This window comes from Scomber japonicus, chromosome 7 (assembly GCF_027409825.1).
Source record: "Scomber japonicus isolate fScoJap1 chromosome 7, fScoJap1.pri, whole genome shotgun sequence".
Classification (NCBI taxonomy): domain Eukaryota; kingdom Metazoa; phylum Chordata; class Actinopteri; order Scombriformes; family Scombridae; genus Scomber; species Scomber japonicus.
The window spans coordinates 15,188,210-15,206,773 of NC_070584.1; the positions used below are offsets into that span (position 1 = coordinate 15,188,210).

The 18,564-nt window shown below is 43.3% G+C and overlaps 1 protein-coding gene across 1 annotated transcript; it reads left to right on the plus strand.

The window, feature by feature from the left end:
* Positions 1-3,239: 3,239 nt before the first annotated feature.
* On the plus strand, positions 3,240-18,544 carry tle2a (TLE family member 2, transcriptional corepressor a). Its single transcript, XM_053321665.1, has 18 exons — positions 3,240-3,257; positions 6,245-6,289; positions 8,537-8,599; positions 9,052-9,156; positions 9,616-9,829; positions 10,310-10,326; positions 11,189-11,284; positions 11,908-11,952; positions 12,939-13,100; positions 13,514-13,640; positions 14,711-14,907; positions 15,220-15,299; positions 16,018-16,267; positions 16,521-16,768; positions 17,392-17,539; positions 17,672-17,822; positions 18,088-18,164; positions 18,413-18,544. The coding sequence occupies exons 1-18, from the start codon at positions 3,255-3,257 to the stop codon at positions 18,518-18,520; spliced, it is 2,136 nt and encodes a 711-aa protein (XP_053177640.1). The 5' UTR covers positions 3,240-3,254; the 3' UTR covers positions 18,521-18,544.
* Positions 18,545-18,564: the final 20 nt, after the last annotated feature.

Here is an 18,564-nt window from a genome sequence, read left to right on the forward strand (position 1 = left end):
TGCGTTCACTAGCAGTGCAGCACTGACAGAGCTGTCTGAAGGCTGGCAGGCTGCAGATTTGTAGCGCATTCGGCTGATCATCTTATCTCCTGTCACCGCCAGTGAAAGATTGGAGGAACCGAGCCCACCGTGGCACATGCATGCGCGCGCACACACACACACACACACACACACACACACACACACAGAGTCATATCTCCATTTTTCTTGCTCGTTCCTTCTCTCATGCTGGCTCACTCAATCTTGTTTTCTCTCTGTGTGACTGTGTCTTTCCCTCCATCCTCCAAACCTTTCCTCCCTCCCTCTCTCTCAGTAAATGGTGCTGAGCCAAAGACTAATTATTACAGGCAATCATTTCGACATGAAATACCCACTTCCTGCTCCCCGCTCTCGTTCCTTCTCTCCCTCATTTTCCTCCCCCCTCAAACTCTTTTATGCTCCTACAGTCACATAATGGTGTGCGCACACACACACACACACACACACACACACACACACACACACACACATACACACGCGCGCTGTAATTTCATTCCTTGAAGTCCATTTTGTGGGGAATGGTTATTGCTTTCTGAGTGCGACCTTGGGGTCTTCCCTGTAAGCACAAGAAGTGTCTGTCTGCACACTGTGTGTGTGTGTGTGTGTGTGTTTACGTATTTGCTATGCAATCTTGTAATGCAGAGGGCAGATTTCATGGGTATAGATGCTGTTTTTCTTTCTTTTTTTGGTTCTTGACCCTATTTATGTATTTAACTGCATGGCTGACTTTGTTCAATTCGAAAAGAAAATGTGATGAGGTGATTTTGTGTTGTGGGTTTTGTGAATGGGACAAGCCCTTATTGGGGTTGCAAGCAGCAATTATTTTCACTATTGATTAATCTATAAGTTATTCTTTGATTAAATGATTGATGTTTGTTGTATGAGGTGATGTTGATGGGTAGAAAATATTTCCCAGATGATGCTTGTGTTGTGGGACTGAGGGAAGGTCATCACAATGGAGAAGCTAAAATGTGCAAATGTTTTTGTTTGATAAATAACTTTATTTTAAAGCGATTCATTGCTGCTGATTGGGGTTTTTGTCAATTAACTGTTTCAGCTACAGATCTAATAGTAATGGAGAGCATGAATCCTTGAACCGCAAGTTGTCATTAAACATTGAGTTGAAATGGTTAGTCTAAGAACTGATCAATAATTGTAGAAAAATGATGATGATTTTTTAGCGATAACAGGAAATGAAGGGAGAGCGACAGATGGGGAACAACATGCAACAAGAGCTCCAGCCGGACTCAAACAGGGGAAATTGCTGTTCATGGTTGGCAATTTTAACCCCCAGGCCACCCAGTGCCTAGAGTCGGACTATTTTCAATTTTAAGTTTTTAATTGTTCATTTAGCAAACAAAAAATCCTAAAATTCTCTGTTTGCTTCTCAAACCAAAGATTCCATTTACAAAAAGCAGAGTAAAGAAGGAATTCTTTACTCTGCTTTTTGTAAATGGAATCTTTGGTTTTTTTAGAGTGTTGGTTCAACAAAAAAAGCTATTTGAAGACTGAAGTAAAGTTTCAAGGGCATTGTTATTTTTTGTAGACTTGGGGATTGATTGACAAATCAAACACAATACACAACAGATTAAATGCTAATGAAAATATTTCCATTCCACACCATATGATACCATACCATATTATATTTGCACAGATAGATAACATCTCTATCTTTACTTTACTTACGTGTGTGTGTGTGTATGCATGTGCCATGCATGCAGTCTGGTTATGGCTCTTCTCCAAGCTCATCCTAAGTTTACATCATGAACACACTCCGAGCCATGCACACAAACACACACACACACACACACACACACACACACACACACAGACGATGGTCGCATTAGTCCTCAGCCCAGCCGTGAGTGACTTCTGCCGAGAGGCAATTCCACTGTAATAAAATCTATAGGGTGGTGGGAGGGGGGCAGGGGAGGGTTTAATCCTCACTACTTTCCCTCCCCCACCACCACCACCACGCTTTCCCACTCTCCATCCTGCTTCTCTCCCTCTCCTCCCTCGTCCCTCTTCTCCTCAACTGGCTGGCAATGATAAATGAGTCAATTATGTGTGTGTGTGCACGCGGAGCTGGAGAAGGCGAGCGGATGGGGCCATTATTACCTGTTGCGGCTGGGGGTAATGTTGCGGTATTAATCATATTCTAATTTTCCTCCGCCAAACGACCCTCCCACCCCACCAACCTCCCCCCCATCTATATATCTGCCGCCCTCAAACAAGTTGGCGTAAAATGCCGACAGCCCAAATATACTACCACCTCAGAGGGCAGAGTGTATTTCTGAGAGAGATGGAGAGAGAATTGCAGAGGTAACAAGGGAGGTGTTTGTGTGCTTTGACCTGCTACACAAACACATTTAGGGATGGAAGTGTGTGTGTGTGTGTGTGTGTGTGTGTGTGTGCAAATCCAGCCGTTGACGTTATCCAATTTTAGGGGACGCTAGAGACTTGTTTGGGTGTGTGAAGAGACAGGCAAACACAGAGGAGAGACAGAAATATAGGACACATGGGGGAGGTGTTTGGCTGCTATCATCTCAGGGATATGTGTGTGTGTGTGTGTGTGTGTGTGTGTGTGTTATGGTAGCTGTGTGACTCATGGCTCTAAACGTAGAAAGAGAAGAGTGATTGTTCAAACAGAATGAGACAGGGTTTTTTTTTACATTTTCAGATGGAATTGGCACTTTTGACCCACTTAAAGCAGATGCTTCGACTTTAGTGAAACTTGCCAAAGTGCACTGTTGAATGTGAAAGAAGGGGGATCGGTCAGACAGGCAGATGGGCTGGCTGGTAATTGGGGGACCGACAAAATGAGGAGGAGTGAGAGGACACATGGATAGATTGAAAATTGTCCAGAGAGAGAGAGAGAGAGAAAGAGAGAGACACCTTGGATGTGCCTGCCTGCAGTCTTGGCTGGATTTCAGGCTCCAAGCGTGACTTTGTCTATTTCTGCTCTGCTCTGAGGTGATAATGGGCTGTCAGCACCCCAGTCACCCTGCTCCCTCCTCCCCCACCGAGTGTGAGAGAGGCAGAGAGAGAGGATGAAGGAGGGAGGGAGTGAGTGACTAATTTGTTGTCATGTCGCTAATTCATGGTGGATTTTTATATGGAGTGCAATGTTTTAAACTCTTTTCTGTTTTTGCAGTTTGAAGCTGGAATGTGAGAAACTGGCCACAGAGAAGACTGAGATCCAGAGACACTACGTTATGGTGAGACACACACACACACACACACACACACTCACACACACAGAGCCCATGGCTCTCTGCATTCACCCACAACAAGTGCCATTGCCAAGTCCGCTGAATCCCTTTCATCTGCTAACAGCTGCCAAACAACACCCACCAAAAACCACACACAAGACCACACACACACTACCATACACACACATATTACAGGGCTTATGAATAAACAGCATTTACATGGGCGTGCAATCTTATGCTTGTGTTTGCAAGTGTTTCGTGATATGTACTCCTGCACTGTGTCCCCACATCTGTCCACATCTGTCCACATCTGTCCACATCTGTCTATCGAACCTTGTGCTCTTTTGGTACCAACAGAAATATGTGTATTGCACTCAAAATCATGTCATGTGCTGAAAGCCAACGTCTGATCAGAAAACAAAACAAAAAATAATAGTATGAATCAGACCAAAGTGTTTTTTATATTTGAATCAAACTATTGACTGTTTAATTTAAGCTGTTGTGTGGCTGCTTATGTTCAGAGAACACTTAACATTTGAGATCTTTGTTTCTTTTGTTAAATGGGAAAATGGTTTATTGAAAAACCTGTTTACAGTAAAAGTAAGGTTTTTAAGAGAACCCATCATTTTGGTATTGGCAGTGAAACTGAAGAGGCATATCAGCACTAGTGTTATATTTTGAAACAATGCCCAGCTGTGGAATGTACCTATTTATTAATTTAAGACTTAACAGATTATTTGAAAAAAATATATAAAAGAAAGAGTTTAATATTTTCTATAAATGTATGTGATACAGTATGTGAGTTACATTATAGGTGGTCAATGTCAAGAACTTAGCAATATGATATGGTTTTATGGTGAGGAAACTTGAGTCCAGTTTCAATGAGTCCATGAGGCATCAAACATTGAACCCTGGCAGAGTTGTTTTTTAATTTACACGATTTGTCAATTTATTTTTTTTACTTGTTTCAGATTCTTGAATGTTTTGATGGTTCTTATTTGTATTTGATTATGGACAAGCTAGACTGTTGAAACAAGAAATTTGACTATGTCATCTTGGGAAATTTTTCTTATTCTATGACATGTTGTAAATTAATTAATCATCAAAATTGACACTAGTAGCAGCCCTGTAGTCTACCCAGTCAATGCTGACTTATGATTTATTTTATGACTGTGTCACTGTTGTCACCCCCCCCCCCCCCCCCCCCCCCGGTTGGTTAGTGGTTTGTCTGATCACATGCTGTGTTCTCTGATACTGCTGCCTCTTTTGCACTATCAGTAGGTATTCCTCTAAGTTTGAAGTTTGGATAGTGGAAGTCACAGAACCGAACATGTGACCAGTTTGTTAATGATTTGAATCTCTGAATGATTTCAGAGAATCTGGTCAGGGAAACAAATGAAGCACATGCACTTTTCTTCTCAGCTCTCTTTATCTAAAGTTGTGCCATTCAGAGGCAGCACTCTGTGAATATTTGGGGCTGCATGATTGTAAAGGATACATGATCAGCAAATATTTTTTCTGCGTAAAGGAAAGGCTAAAACTCTTTGTCTGTCATTGTTTTTAAGCCTGCAAGCCTCCAGCCTCGATTTACCTGTGATCAGAGCCACACACAACCACAGCTGACTGAGTGTAGGCTGTCCAGATCCCACTGTGCCAAAAAAAGAGCTATGTGGCAATCCTGGCACAGAGCGGGGACTTGTGGGGGGATTGAAGTTTTAGTGCTAGTGAGGGGGGGTAGCTGGCATCGAGCACAGGCCAGGTCTCCTTTCCTGGCTGATGATTTGGGGGAGTTTGGATGTTGCTAAGCAACAGGCGAAACTTGGCACACTAACTGCCAAGCAGAGCTGCCAGCTGCCAGGAAAGGCGTCTTTTATGGAGGCACACAGACAAACATACAGAAAGAGGAGCACACGTACCGAGAACACACGCACAGCACAGCACAGCACAGCACAGCACACAGATACACATACACAGAGTTGCAGACTTGTGCTACAAACATGCACACTCACAAACACACACACATGCCTACTAACTGCCAGGAAAGATGTCTAGAGAGAGAGGACCCCTGCCATCTTCTTTCCCATCCTGCCAGGATGTTCGGGCTGCCCAACTGCCAATCTCCTCTCTCCACAGCCAGCCACGCTGAAAAGCAAATGTCAGCCTGTCACTTTTCGAGGCATCTGACTTTAAAATGCTTTCCTTTTCGTCCACCTCTGAAGGTAGAGAGAGACAGAGCGGAAGAGAGAGACTCTCACCTGTCTCTTTCTGTGGCATTCATCTCCGCCTGCGTTTCCTCACCATTCCTTTTACTTTTGGATAAAAGCCAGGGTCAAATAGCTCACATTAGACATGATTATTGCAATAGTCTGTCACCTTCTTCTGCCAGGCGACTATTTCCCCGCCTTACTACTGGTTTTTGGCTTTCAAAGAGTGCCTCAGGGTCATTTTTAGTGTCATTGACTTTCAGCAGAGTTGAGGTGAAATTAGTGGCAATGTGCTCTTAGGGAAAAATGGAAACTTCATAGTTCACATGCTCGAGCTGACATCATTTTGTGGGATTTTATTTGGGTATTTTTTAATTTAATTTATTCTTGTATTATTATTATTATTATTATTATCACTTTTGCATTTTATATTTGTACAAATCTACTTGACACTTTTACATCATCAGTTTAACCTTTTGGGATAGAAATGACTTCAGCAGTTATAGCAGATGAACAATAATGTGTCACAAATGCATTATGCCTTTTTGAAATTCACCAGGTCTATTAATTCAACTTAAAGTTTCACATTTTGTAAGGCAATGATTGCAGAAGTTGTAATTGTTTTATGTACAGTATTTATTGAGTTTGGATTAATAATGCTTTACCATTACCATTTATTCACATTTTTAAAAAAAAGGCTTCACCTGCTCCACACTTTAAATGACTGACAGTCTCATATTGTAGTCTGTGTACCATTTAGTATATTAACTGATGTTCTCTGTGTTTCAGTATTATGAGATGTCCTACGGCCTTAACATTGAAATGCACAAACAGGTGAGTGAACTTGAGCGCTCTCTGACTCTCTCTCTGCATCTTCATGTGTCTCTCGCCCCCTCTTTCAGCACACCCGCCTCCTAAAGCTCTGCATTATTCTCTTGCATTATTATCTCTGCCTCCTTTCTTTTGCCCTATTCAGTCACTCTCTCTCCCTCTTTCTTTCTCTCTACCACTGTAATGTCAATCCTCTCTCTGATGGACCTATATAGGGGTGTTATGCTGCAGAGGCGTTAATAGGATCCACAAACAGAATTCATTTCTCCACCATAGACACACAGATGAGAATACTCTGCCCTTCCCCGAGCTCCCAGAACAGCCTCCCCTCTCACCCATCATAAATCCCTGTCTGTTAACTGCTCCATCCCTCCATTTATCCATCCATGCCTCCCACTCCTGCCCTGTTTCTCTGCCCCTTCTTCCTCTTTTCTCCTTTCCCTTCACTTGCTGTCTTACTTTGTCTTTTTTAGCACTCCTCTCTCTTAATCTCCATTTCTCCACATTCCCTGTCTCTGTCTATCTTTCTTTCCATTGATTTCTCTTTCTTTCTCTTTATATCTCCCTTTTTTTGTACACCCTCCCTCCACCTCTGTCTCCTTGCAGACATACAGTCCATGCTGAATTTCACTTTAAATCAGGTCACTGCTTTCCTGCTGTCTCCTCTTTTCTTTTTTTCTTGTTTTCTTTCTTTCTTTCTTTCTTTCTTTCTTTTTCACCATCTCAATCGCTTTGCTTTTGACGTGTCACTGTCACTCAACTCCCTCCTCCCCTCCACATCCCCAATCTCGATTTTCCTCCCCCGCCTTCCTTCTGTTTCTCCTTTCTGTCAATTTCTTCTCTCCCTCCCACATTCTTGGTTCATTGTCTGTCATTTCCTCAACCCAATCTGCCCTTTTCCTCTTCTCCTTCCTCCGCCTCTTCTTTTCATTTCCCCTCTCCCATTTTGTCCTCCTCTCTATCCTCTGTTCTCTCGATTGCTCATGTTCTCTCTCTCTCTCTCTCTCTCACTCTCTCTCTCTCTCTCTCTCTCTCTCTCTCTCTCTCTCTCGCTCTCGCTCTCGCTCTCTCGAAGATGTCATTTAGTAGTTGGAGTTCTCTAACAAGAAATCATTGTGTCTCCCTTGGGGTGGGGGTGATGGATTCAGAGGATGGAAGGAAGGAGAGAGGGGAGGAGGGGGAGCATGCTGCTTGGCTGAAAAATGGAGAGTGGAGGGAGGGATGTGGGCAAGCAAGAGGAATGGGAGAGAGGGAGTGAGAGTGCATGAGAAAGGAAGAACGAGAAAAAGGTGGAAGTTCAGTCCGGCATCAATAAATCACTTAAGGGTGTGTGTGTGTGTGTGTGTGTGTGTGTGTCACATGAATTCACACACACAGCAAAGTCTAGCTGTCAACAAGATAAACAGCCTGCGGCCATAATGATGTTGTCATGATCTCTGCATGCATATCATTACTGGCCCTAACGGCCTTGTTGAGCCTGCCACTAAATGCGTGAGTGTGTGTGAATGCGTGTGTATGTGTGTTAGACATCACATGTCTGAGCGTGTAACACTGATTACTGCACTAATAGAGGGAAGGGAGCAATGGAAAGAGCGATAAATGGAGTGAGATGGAAAGAAAGATGAAGAGTAGGCGAGAGGGATGGAAAGAGAGATGATGATGATGGTGGTGATGATGATGATGATGATGAGGGGAGGGAGGTAGGGAGAGTTGGCTGTTGGCTGTGTAGTAGAGCAGATCGAGACAGACACACACCCACAGCAAGAATCACTGACCCCCAGCAGGAAACACACACAACACCCAAGCATGCAGAATGCAAACACACACGCGAACAGACACGCAAGGACACATCAGAAACACTCACGCACGCGCACTCACTCACTCTCTCACTCTGTGTGGGCTGACTGTGGCCACAGCAGATGCTGTCCATGAATATTTTAGCCAAACTCCCTGGCAGAGTTTCCATATGCATGGACCAGATGTAAGCAGCTGAAATATTTACCACACTGGCCCTGGGAGAAGCAGGCCACAGCTACACTCTGTGTGTGTGTGTGTGTGTGTGTGTGTGTGTGTGTGTGTGTGTGTGTGTGTGTGTGTGTGTGTGTGTGTGTGTGTGTGTGTGTGTATGTGTATGTGTATGTGTGTGTGTCTTTTTTTGTCCGTGCTCAGTCTTGGCTCTGCAAGTATTTGTGTCTTTGTGTGTGTTTATTCATCAAAGTGACAGTATCTTTTTTTTTTTTTTTTTTTCAGACGGAGATTGCCAAACGGTTGAACGTGATCTGTGCTCAGCTCATCCCATTCCTGTCACAGGAGGTGGGACACACATACAAACTCACACTCACACACACGCTCACACTCACTCTGTACTACAGGCATGCCTTTCTCTCTTCTGTCCTAGGGCAGCCGACACAGAAGGTGTGCACATGCATACACAAAATAAGCAATAACTCATACACATACACACACACAAACACACACACACACACACACACACATACAGAGCTGCAGATGGACACAACTTCAAAGCACATTCATTTTCCTCGATGGCCAAATGGTTGCATGCATGCGCATGATTCCCATAGTGAAAAAATGATCAGTATTTCAAATATGCTGTTTGTGAATTGTGAATTTATGATTTTTTTGTTCATACTTACTAAGAAATTGTGGCACGTAATTAATATTAACTCAGTTTACAGAAATAAAGTTTTAAAGCAAAGCATGTGATTCTGGATCAACCCTCACTGACCTCTTGGTTTGTTCCACAGCATCAACAGCAGGTGGTCCAGGCTATGGAGCGCGCCAAACAGGTGACCATGGGGGAGTTAAATGCTTCGATAGGGGTACGTGGGCTCCCCCCTCTGCCTCATAGCGTGTGTACCTTATCCTCCCATATATTTATTTTTTCTCCTTTTCTTTTCTTTTTGAGGCGTCCTTTAGCCCACTCCCAAAATATACAGATTTTATTTTAATATAATTTTTTTTTTTTTTTTAATCAAGTGTCCTTACTTGGTTTCCTGAACAGCCCCAAAACTTAAAGCTTTATATTATGGGCCTTAACAAATGTCCCATCAATATCTTAGCTCTCTATATTTACGCCCCATTATGCTTATCTGGCTGCAGAACAACCCTTCTTTAAGAGCCACTGCCCTGACCTCTGCATTTCTCCTCTCGCGCACATTGCAGCACTCAAATCCCTTTCTTTCCTTCTGTCTTTTCTCCTCTTGATCTCTTCCTGTTAAGCCACTTTTTATAGTGCTTGTAAGTCACCCAAATCTCTCTTTCTTCTGTCTCCTCGCTCTTTTTCCCTCTTCTGTTCTTCCTCTCTACAGCAACAGCTTCAGGCTCAGCACCTCTCCCAGCATGCCCAGGGTTTGCCAGTGGGCCCTCACCCATCAGGTCTGCCCCACCCTGGCCTGGCACTTGGCGGAGGATCTGGCCTGCTGGCCCTCTCCGGAGCTCTGGGGGCTCAGCTGGCTGCCAAGGATGAGAGAGCGCATCTAGAGGCAGCAGCAGCCGCTGCTGCCGCTGCAGAACACCACAGAGGTACAGGAGCACTTTAAAATGGTGCATGTTTACTTATGTTGGTACTCAAAGCAAAAAGTGTAAAACTCTAGATGAGTTTAGGGTCGGGACAAGAGCTGGATTGGATTCCTGGAGATGAAAACGTCTAGCTGAGGTGGGAGTCAAGTAAACACCAAAGCTTGGCTCGATGGATTCTGATGATTGGCTTTGCTTTTGGGTTTTTGGCAGGGCACAGGAGTGTTGCTGATAATAACACTCCTCAGGGATATTTTTCCACTGAGTCATCAACTGTAGAGTGATGTAAAGTGATGGGATTCTGTTTCATTTGTGTGTCTGTGTGTGTGTGTGTGTGTGTGTGTGTGTGTGTGTGTGTGTGTGTGTGTGTGTGTGTGTGTGTGTGTGTGTGTGTGTGTGTGTGTGTGTGTGTGTGTCCTTCCTTATCTGCCTTCGCTGTCCTGTTGCCTGGTACCTGGATGTGTTGGGTGCTGCTATTGGAAACAGATCGTGAAGCAGGACCAGTGAGTAAAAATTACACTGTTCGTTTGGCAGATTTACATTTTTCATACATACACAGTAGGAGTGATTTTTCTTAAATTTGTCTTATATGAGCAGGAAAACCTTGCTTGATTTTTTTTTTATTCCAGTGTCAAAGTATAAAAATGTCTTTTCTATAATTTATTTAATCATGTTTTTCAGTTTGCAATGCTTGTCCACTTGCAGATTTATTTACAACATGCTTTGTATGCTGCATGCTGCTTTCGTAAACACAGCTGACATGTTTTTAAGGTGCAACTTTGTGTTGCCCTCTCATACAATCTTAAAAAAATGTTTGCTGTGGTCAGTTAAAAGTAGACAGCTGAGATTCAGTTCAGATTTAAACTTCTGCTTTTGTTGAAATTTCTATTCATGATAAAAACATCTTATTCGCTTACATTTCTTTTTTTTTGGCGTTTAGACACTAAGATTACTCACCGATGCTGGACTGCAAGCGATTCACAATTTAGTTATTGACACAAAATGCAAAAATTGTGACAAAATAAAAAATTAAAAAGTGCATCAGTGCCAAGGCTCACTGAAACAGCTCTAAAGTCCTTTCTGCTTCCTTTAAGAAAACTTAAAGCCTTCTCTCTCTCACTCCTACAGTGAGCTGGACGATCGATGCAGGCTGATATTCTCTCACATTCATCTCCGCAGCTTATGAGTCTGACATGATTTATGCAGTCCCTCTCACCTCATTATCACCCTCTTCCTTCCTCTCTACCCTCACTCCCTTTTCTTCACTCCTCTCTCCTTCCTTCCTCCTCCACCCCCTCTTTGCTCTTTGCTTTGCTGTCTTTTTTTTTTTAATTTCAATCTCCCCCTTCTCCTCCCTCTCTGCAGAGCTCTCTGTCCAATGGGGATAAGGGTCGTGCAGCAGACTACCTCAGCAACGGCAAGAAGAGGAAAGCTGATGAGAAGGAATTCATGACAGACTATGTGAGGATGCTTTCGTAACACTGTTTAATGTTTAAGTAACTGAAGAGAAGTTCCCCTCAACTCCAGTGTCCTCATCAGATAAGACCACTGGTGTCTGTATAGTGGCAGGAAAGCGGACATTGGAGAGCAGGTCTTTTTAGACAGTATTTGAAATATTCACACCTTCTGCTTTCATCACTGTTCTAAGAAGTGGCATTTATCTATTGGAGTCATTGTGGGAGGGCAGATAAATTAAGATAAAGGGAGATAAATTAATTTGGGGCATTATGGTTAATGGTTATTATCAAGTTCAGAATGATTGCTTTGTTCAAGAAGAAACAAAAAAAAAACTTGCATGCAAAAAAACTAAAATGAAAGAAAAAATAATTTACTTCCAACCATAGCAAGCAATGAAATATCAAGATAGAATATTTAATTTCCTCTATTTTCAGAGTAATAAATAATATTTCATGAAAATGTAAAAAAATAGATAACTATTCAAATGTCTACCTTTGCAAAAGAGCCTTTATACACACACACTCTCCAGGCTTAAGTGTGTATGTTGTATATTTCTACATATGATCTACATACATCAGACAGCAGTACACCATACCTAATCTCACTTTCTCTTTCTTCTCTTGCAGGGCAGCGATGCAGATAAGAGTGATGATAATTTGGTGGTGGATGAGGTTAGTAGGCGGCCTCTGGCCTCTGTTGGCCTCACTTCACAGCTTTCATCTGCATACATCATGTAAACAAAGCAGGAACATCTGAATAATAAGAATACCCTCCTGTCCTCCTCCACCTCTGCCTGCGACCCATTCCCCAACGTTCACTTGACTGCAATGAAGTCACCCAAAAAATTAAGATAGTTTTTCAAGTCTGTCTTAAAACAGCAGTCAGGTGTCCAAATAAACATTCAAGCAGGTTTTGTTCAGTGCAATCACTTATTCTGTTCTTACTTACTGTTAGAAGATCCCTCCAAATAGACTTACAATGTAACTGAAAGGGCACATAATCCACAGCTCTTTGTCTCTCGAAGGACAGTGCTCTGTTCTGCTCCGGTGGAAGTATACTAAAAAAAAGATTGAATTTGGCACTAAAAACAACTTTTATAGATATTGGCTTGATAGTATTAATTTGGACAGCTGAAGCTTCATATAAGCTTCAATTAAACTTTATACTTTTGTGTGGAAGGAGGCTTGTGGAGTTATTCTCCCATCACTTACCCTTGAAAGTGCATTATAAAGGGCTCTTCTAATTGCCAGTATGAATAAGAGGAATGATTACAACAAGAAAACCATAAGAACTGTAAAGCTTTGACATCAACATAAATAATGTAAGTGTCCAAGGTGCATATAATAAGTGACTTTACATTGCTCTTTTGGGTAAATTTTATTGTGAAAACTCCCCTCGTGCCAGGAATTGATTTCTGTTGTTGTTCACTGCAGTTAGTTTGGAATCAATAGAGGGAGAGCTGGATAGTTGGCATGAGCACTGAGTCACTGTGGTTGAACAAACTAAAAAGAATGCCACCTACAGAAAATCAAACTTCATCAACGCAAGAAGAAAATAGGACACACTGCTTGATTGCCAGGGCTTCTCTTTAGCAATGAAGAACCACTACCTTTTGTTTCTGTCCCATGTAATAAAGTTTTCTGGGTTTTGACTTCAGGACCCGTCGTCCCCCCGCAGCGTGCAGTCCTACTCATCCAGGGAGAATGGTTTGGACAAGATGCCTCCGTCCCGTAAAGATGGCCCCCCACAAGCCAGCCCCACCTCCTTGGCTTCCTCCAGCAGCGCCACCTCCCCGTCTCGCAGCAAGGAGCCTCCACAGGTACACACACACTTAAACGTCTGTATTAACACAGTGAGCATTTACCCACTCAGTTCACTAACCCCTCACGAAGACGGCAAAAGACAAATATTTGACCTACCCGAACATGTTCCCACACACGGAATGTTTCAGTATAGGACATCAGCATTTCCATGCTGTCAGCATATTCTGATGTTTTGTTCAAGGTCAATAGTTCATCTTGGAGTTATTATGCTGTATATTCAACATCCCGCACACATCCACTCTGGGCTGCTGACATCCCACAGACCCCTCAGATCCTCATCCTCGCTGTCATTCTCTTCTTGTTTGAGTGATTGATCTATATCTCAAGACTTTCTATTTATTTCTCTCTTCTCATTTCCTTTTCCTTATTCATTTTGTAATAGTTTGTTCTTTCTTCACCTTCCCTCCAGAGGGAAAAGTCTAGTACTCCAGGTATGAAGCCAGGCACCCCAATGTCCCAAGAGTCAAACACCCCTGGACCCAGCGGACCCCCACAGTTTCGACCTGTCTCGGGCAAGCCTGGTGTGGACCCCATAGGTGAGACTGGACCATGAGCTTTCATTTTTGTCTTAAGAAATTTGCATGTATGTTATTGTTAAAAGCTAACACTGTGAACTCTGAAGTTGACTTGCAAAGCTGCCTGCATTGCAAAAAAAAAAAAAAGTGTTGCTTGTGAGAGTAAAAAAGACAAATGTCCGCTCAGGGACACAAGCTTTCACTACACACACGGGATCAATTAAAAATATGAATCAGCATTTGCAGTGATGGAGTTTTTTAGTGTGCAAATTGCTTTGTTACATGTAGTGATTCTATCAACATCGGGCTGCAGTAGTTGGTATGGGTGTCAGCCAGCTCCCCACCACCGACCACCATCTGGACTTAATAAGCAGCTGTGGGCAAAAATATTAATCGCGCCTCACTTTTAAATGGAAAGATTAGGAGAGGTGATGGACTGTGACTGTGAGCCGCTTCATAATGAGCGTCCATCTATTCCAGTGTATCTCTTTCTCTCGTTTTTTTCTCACATCACCTGTAAGCCCCTGCGCCGCTTTCACACACTCACACACACACACTCACACACACACACAAACACACATTATGCATGTAAAACACAGACATTGCATATAGAAAACATTAATGAACTCTCTCTCTCTCTCTCTCTCTCTCTCTCTCTCTCTCTCTCTCTCTCTCTCTCTCTCTCTCTCTCTCTCTCTCTCTCTCTCTCTCTCTCTCTCTCTCTCTCTCTCTCTCTCTCTCACACTCACACTCACACTCACACACACACACACACTGCAAGAAGTCATGGTGGCCAGCAGGGGTCAGTAGTGGTCTAGTGCTGCAGTCGGCAGCGTTGTCGTGGCTTTTGTTGCAGGAGGCAGCTTGTTCACAGCCTGTCAGTCACAGCTGTCTCACACACTGAAAGGCTCTGCACAGTCACCTCAATAAAAAGAGAAGTTTACTCTAGCCTTTGCTAAAGTGATAGATTAAGCTCTCTGAATGATTGACACACAGTTTTCTTTCCCACGATCAATAATTTGTTCAAGTGGATAATTCACAACAAATTAACTTTCTCTGTTCTTTTCCTCCTTCTGTTTTCCTTCCTCCAGCTCTGGGTCTGAGAAACCCCCTGGCAGTGCAGGGTGCGTACCCTCCAGGGGCTTTTGGCCTGCCCCCTCCGGGTGTGAATGGGGACCTGCCCGGGGCGGCAGGCTATGGAGCTGGCCTCCACTTGGTTTCCCCCCAGATGAACGGAGCTGCAGTAGCAGCAGCGGCAGCTGCCGCAGGCTACGGACGGTCCCCTGTGGTGAGCTAGATATTCCACAGATAATTTGTCTTTTCAGTGTCACTGTTATATGTAATACCTCAGCATATAAACCATCAGACAGGGCAGCAGAAGGATATGGAAACAGAACAAGTGTTTTTAGAGGGAGAAAAGTGTAAAGCAAGACTGCATTGTCATTTATCGTTAAGTATCGATGACCTTGGCTTTCGTATATGATCTCATTTTATTCTGATCTTTCATTTGTCTCTGCATTATCAATTTTTATGAGTGAACCCTCCTCTTAGATATTTTTTAGGTGTTTTTTTTCTCACATTAGGTATATGTGTCTTCCAGGTGGGCTATGAGTCTCCACACCCGCACATGAGGGTGCCTGGGCTGCCTGCCAGCCTGCAGTCAGCTGCCTCCGGAAAACCGTGAGTTTCCTCTTCCTCTCTTGCTATCACCCAAATCTACACCTGTTCACTACTAACTGCCTTTAAAAGCTCAGGCTCCTCACATTTCAGATACGACACCAGAAAAGAACAGAAAAGACAAACAATAAAGGATGAAGAAAAAAAAAGAATGATTTTGAGTCTCCAGAACTTCAAAATGTTCAGCACCAATGATCCTTTGTTGTGCTCATTATCAAGCATTAGTTTTTCATCCTTAAAAAATAAATAAATAAAATTAAATAAAATTAAAAAAAAATAAAAAAAATAAATAAATAAATAACTAATAATACTACTAATAATAATACAGTTGCCTTCCATTTCTGGCACCACTTGACTTTGATGTTTTAGAGTATTTTGCTTGTCTGCAGCCAATGTAGATGGCATGATGTCAGTGATATTTTCACAGCACCTTCTGTACACTGCAGAATACAGTATTTTTCAGGTATCAATGCCAATCAATGGTAGAGACATCAATGGTAAATGTCAAAGTTTTGTCTCAAACCCTCAAAAGTAAATCTTGGAAAAGCTGACATCATTAAGTTGAAGTACATGATGGTAGGTGTGGGGAAAAATGCCAAGATACACAAAAACTTCCTGTGAATTTTCAGCTGTATTAAATGGTGCTCATTTAATCCATCTCATGAAGTGTTTTTATTGCAGACTGTTTTTCATCCATTTCTTTCCTCTATGTTCCCTCCAGTGCCTACTCGTTCCACGTGAGTGCAGACGGCCAGATGCAGCCAGTGCCATTTCCCCCTGATGCCCTGCTGGGCCCGGGAATCCCTCGCCACGCCCGACAAATCCACACCCTGAACCACGGTGAGGTGGTGTGTGCTGTCACCATCAGCACCTCCACACGCCACGTCTACACGGGAGGCAAGGGCTGCGTCAAGGTGTGGGACATCAGCCAGCCAGGAAGCAAGAGCCCCATGGCCCAGCTGGATTGTCTGGTGAGACAGTCTGGTTTCTAGACTTCTATTTACACTCTGCTATCCATCTTGTGTCTCATAATGTTGCTTCACTACCAAAAGTGTTCTTCACACTAAAAAATTCACTTGGCGTGATGAATTACCTTTATGTTGCTAAGCTAAATTGTCCAGGATCTATCTTTTATTGCTGTGATACTGCTGTAACAGCAAAAATGTACAGTTGTACAATATATGAGTATCTTTAAACATTTTCTCTTTTATTGTGTCCAATCAGAACAGGGATAACTACATCCGTTCCTGCAAGCTGCTCTCTGACGGGCGGACCTTGATCGTCGGCGGGGAAGCCAGCACACTGTCAATCTGGGATTTGGCCACACCCACTCCACGCATAAAGGCAGAGCTGACGTCGTCTGCTCCCGCCTGCTACGCTCTGGCCATCTCCCCTGACAACAAGGTCTGCTTCTCCTGCTGCAGCGATGGCAACATCGTCGTCTGGGACCTTCACAATCAAACCCTGGTCAGGTAAGAGGAAGAGAGGGAGGAGACGACTTGACAGTAACTAGCTTCCTACAGTCAGATTAGGAGAGGAGACAGAAAGGAAAGATCCCAGATTGTGTTTAAGTATGAAGGTGTGACATGTGGTATGAAATGAGAAGAAAGGCAAGAACATACATTGGGAGGCAACAAATTGTGGTATTTCTGAAATGTTTACAATCTGCACTGTCAATCATAAAGTGGAGAGATGGAAAAGCAAACATTGTAGATGTGGAACTAAACAGAGGCTGGATGCAGCACAGAGAACATGGGCTCATGTTTTGAGCATAAACAGTGTGTTTTAAACAGAGAGGAACAGGCAGCTTGTATTCTTGAAAGTCTTTTTTCCCCTCACTATTCTTTAAGGACCATAGCAGGTGTTTTGCATAACAGTTTACCACTACCTGCTTACATTTGCTGCCAGCCATTTCCCAAAGCAACCAAACTCACTTTAGTAGTATTTGGCTGAACTCCCTAATTATTCAAAACTAAGCATTCTTTGTGTCGAAGACCTCAAATAAAGTATAAAAAAGAGAAGCAAACTTAAGATAGAGCTTCATTTATGTGTTTTTGCATTGAAGTTGAAGCTCTTGTGTGTTTCCTCCCTGCAGGCAGTTCCAGGGTCACACAGATGGAGCGAGCTGCATCGACATCTCCAACGACGGCACCAAGCTGTGGACGGGAGGGCTGGACAACACAGTCCGCTGCTGGGACCTCCGAGAGGGACGCCAGCTCCAGCAACATGACTTCACCTCGCAGGTATGCACACACACACACACACAAGTCAGACTGAGAAGCAGTAAGGTTACTAATAATGACTGTTCCATTCTCATCACCGTCTCATCTTCCTTTGACTCTTTCCTTATCCCCATCCTCCCCCTCTGTCCCCAGATCTTCTCTCTGGGTTACTGTCCAACAGGCGAGTGGCTGGCTGTGGGAATGGAGAGCAGCAACGTGGAAGTCCTGCATGTTTCCAAACCTGACAAGTACCAGCTGCACCTCCACGAGAGCTGCGTTCTCTCCCTCAAGTTTGCCTACTGTGGTATGCACACACACCACACATCACACATCACACATACACATACACATACACACTACTTAGATTGATGGTTTGGTTCCATCACATTACCTGAGGGTTTAATCACAGGGAAGCAGAACAAATCTCTGCTTCTCTCATTATTCGGAAACAGTTTCTTCCTGTTCACCTTTCCTGTTCTCTACAAAAGCGGCGCCTCCTCTCTGGCTCCTCCATATCTCACCTTCCCTGAGGCTTTATCTGCTGATGACTATGTGTGTTTGTCCTGTAGGTAAATGGTTTGTGAGCACAGGCAAAGATAACCTCCTGAACGCATGGCGGACACCTTACGGATCCAGCATATTCCAGGTAAGCCATCAAAAATGGACTCTGAGGCGCAGCACTTTGCAACCATTATTGACTTTTTGTTTAACAGAAATTGTTATCTCTGTTGTCAGAGTTTAAAAAGTGTCATTTAGTTGTTTCATCATCTTGTTTAAATATCACAGGATTGTTTCAGTACACAATTACTTCTGTTTTGATTTGAACAAACAGCCAACATGTGTTTTTCTGTGTCACTGTTTCTCTAATATGGCTTCCACTCTCTCTGTGTTCAGTCGAAGGAGTCTTCATCGGTTCTCAGCTGTGATATCTCCCCTGATGATCAGTTCATCGTCACCGGCTCGGGGGACAAGAAGGCCACAGTCTACGAAGTCATCTACTGAACTCTGATTGGCTGAAGAAAAAAAAAACAAACAAATAATCAGGG

What these genes read in the sequence shown, in the direction of transcription:
- tle2a (XM_053321665.1), top strand. An exon ending in TCAGCTGCCTCCGGAAAACC is followed by an intron (nt 15,300 to 16,017) that starts GTGAGTTTCCTC and finishes TGTTCCCTCCAG; the next exon opens with TGCCTACTCGTTCCACGTGA. An exon ending in CCTCAAGTTTGCCTACTGTG is followed by an intron (nt 17,823 to 18,087) that starts GTATGCACACAC and finishes TTTGTCCTGTAG; the next exon opens with GTAAATGGTTTGTGAGCACA.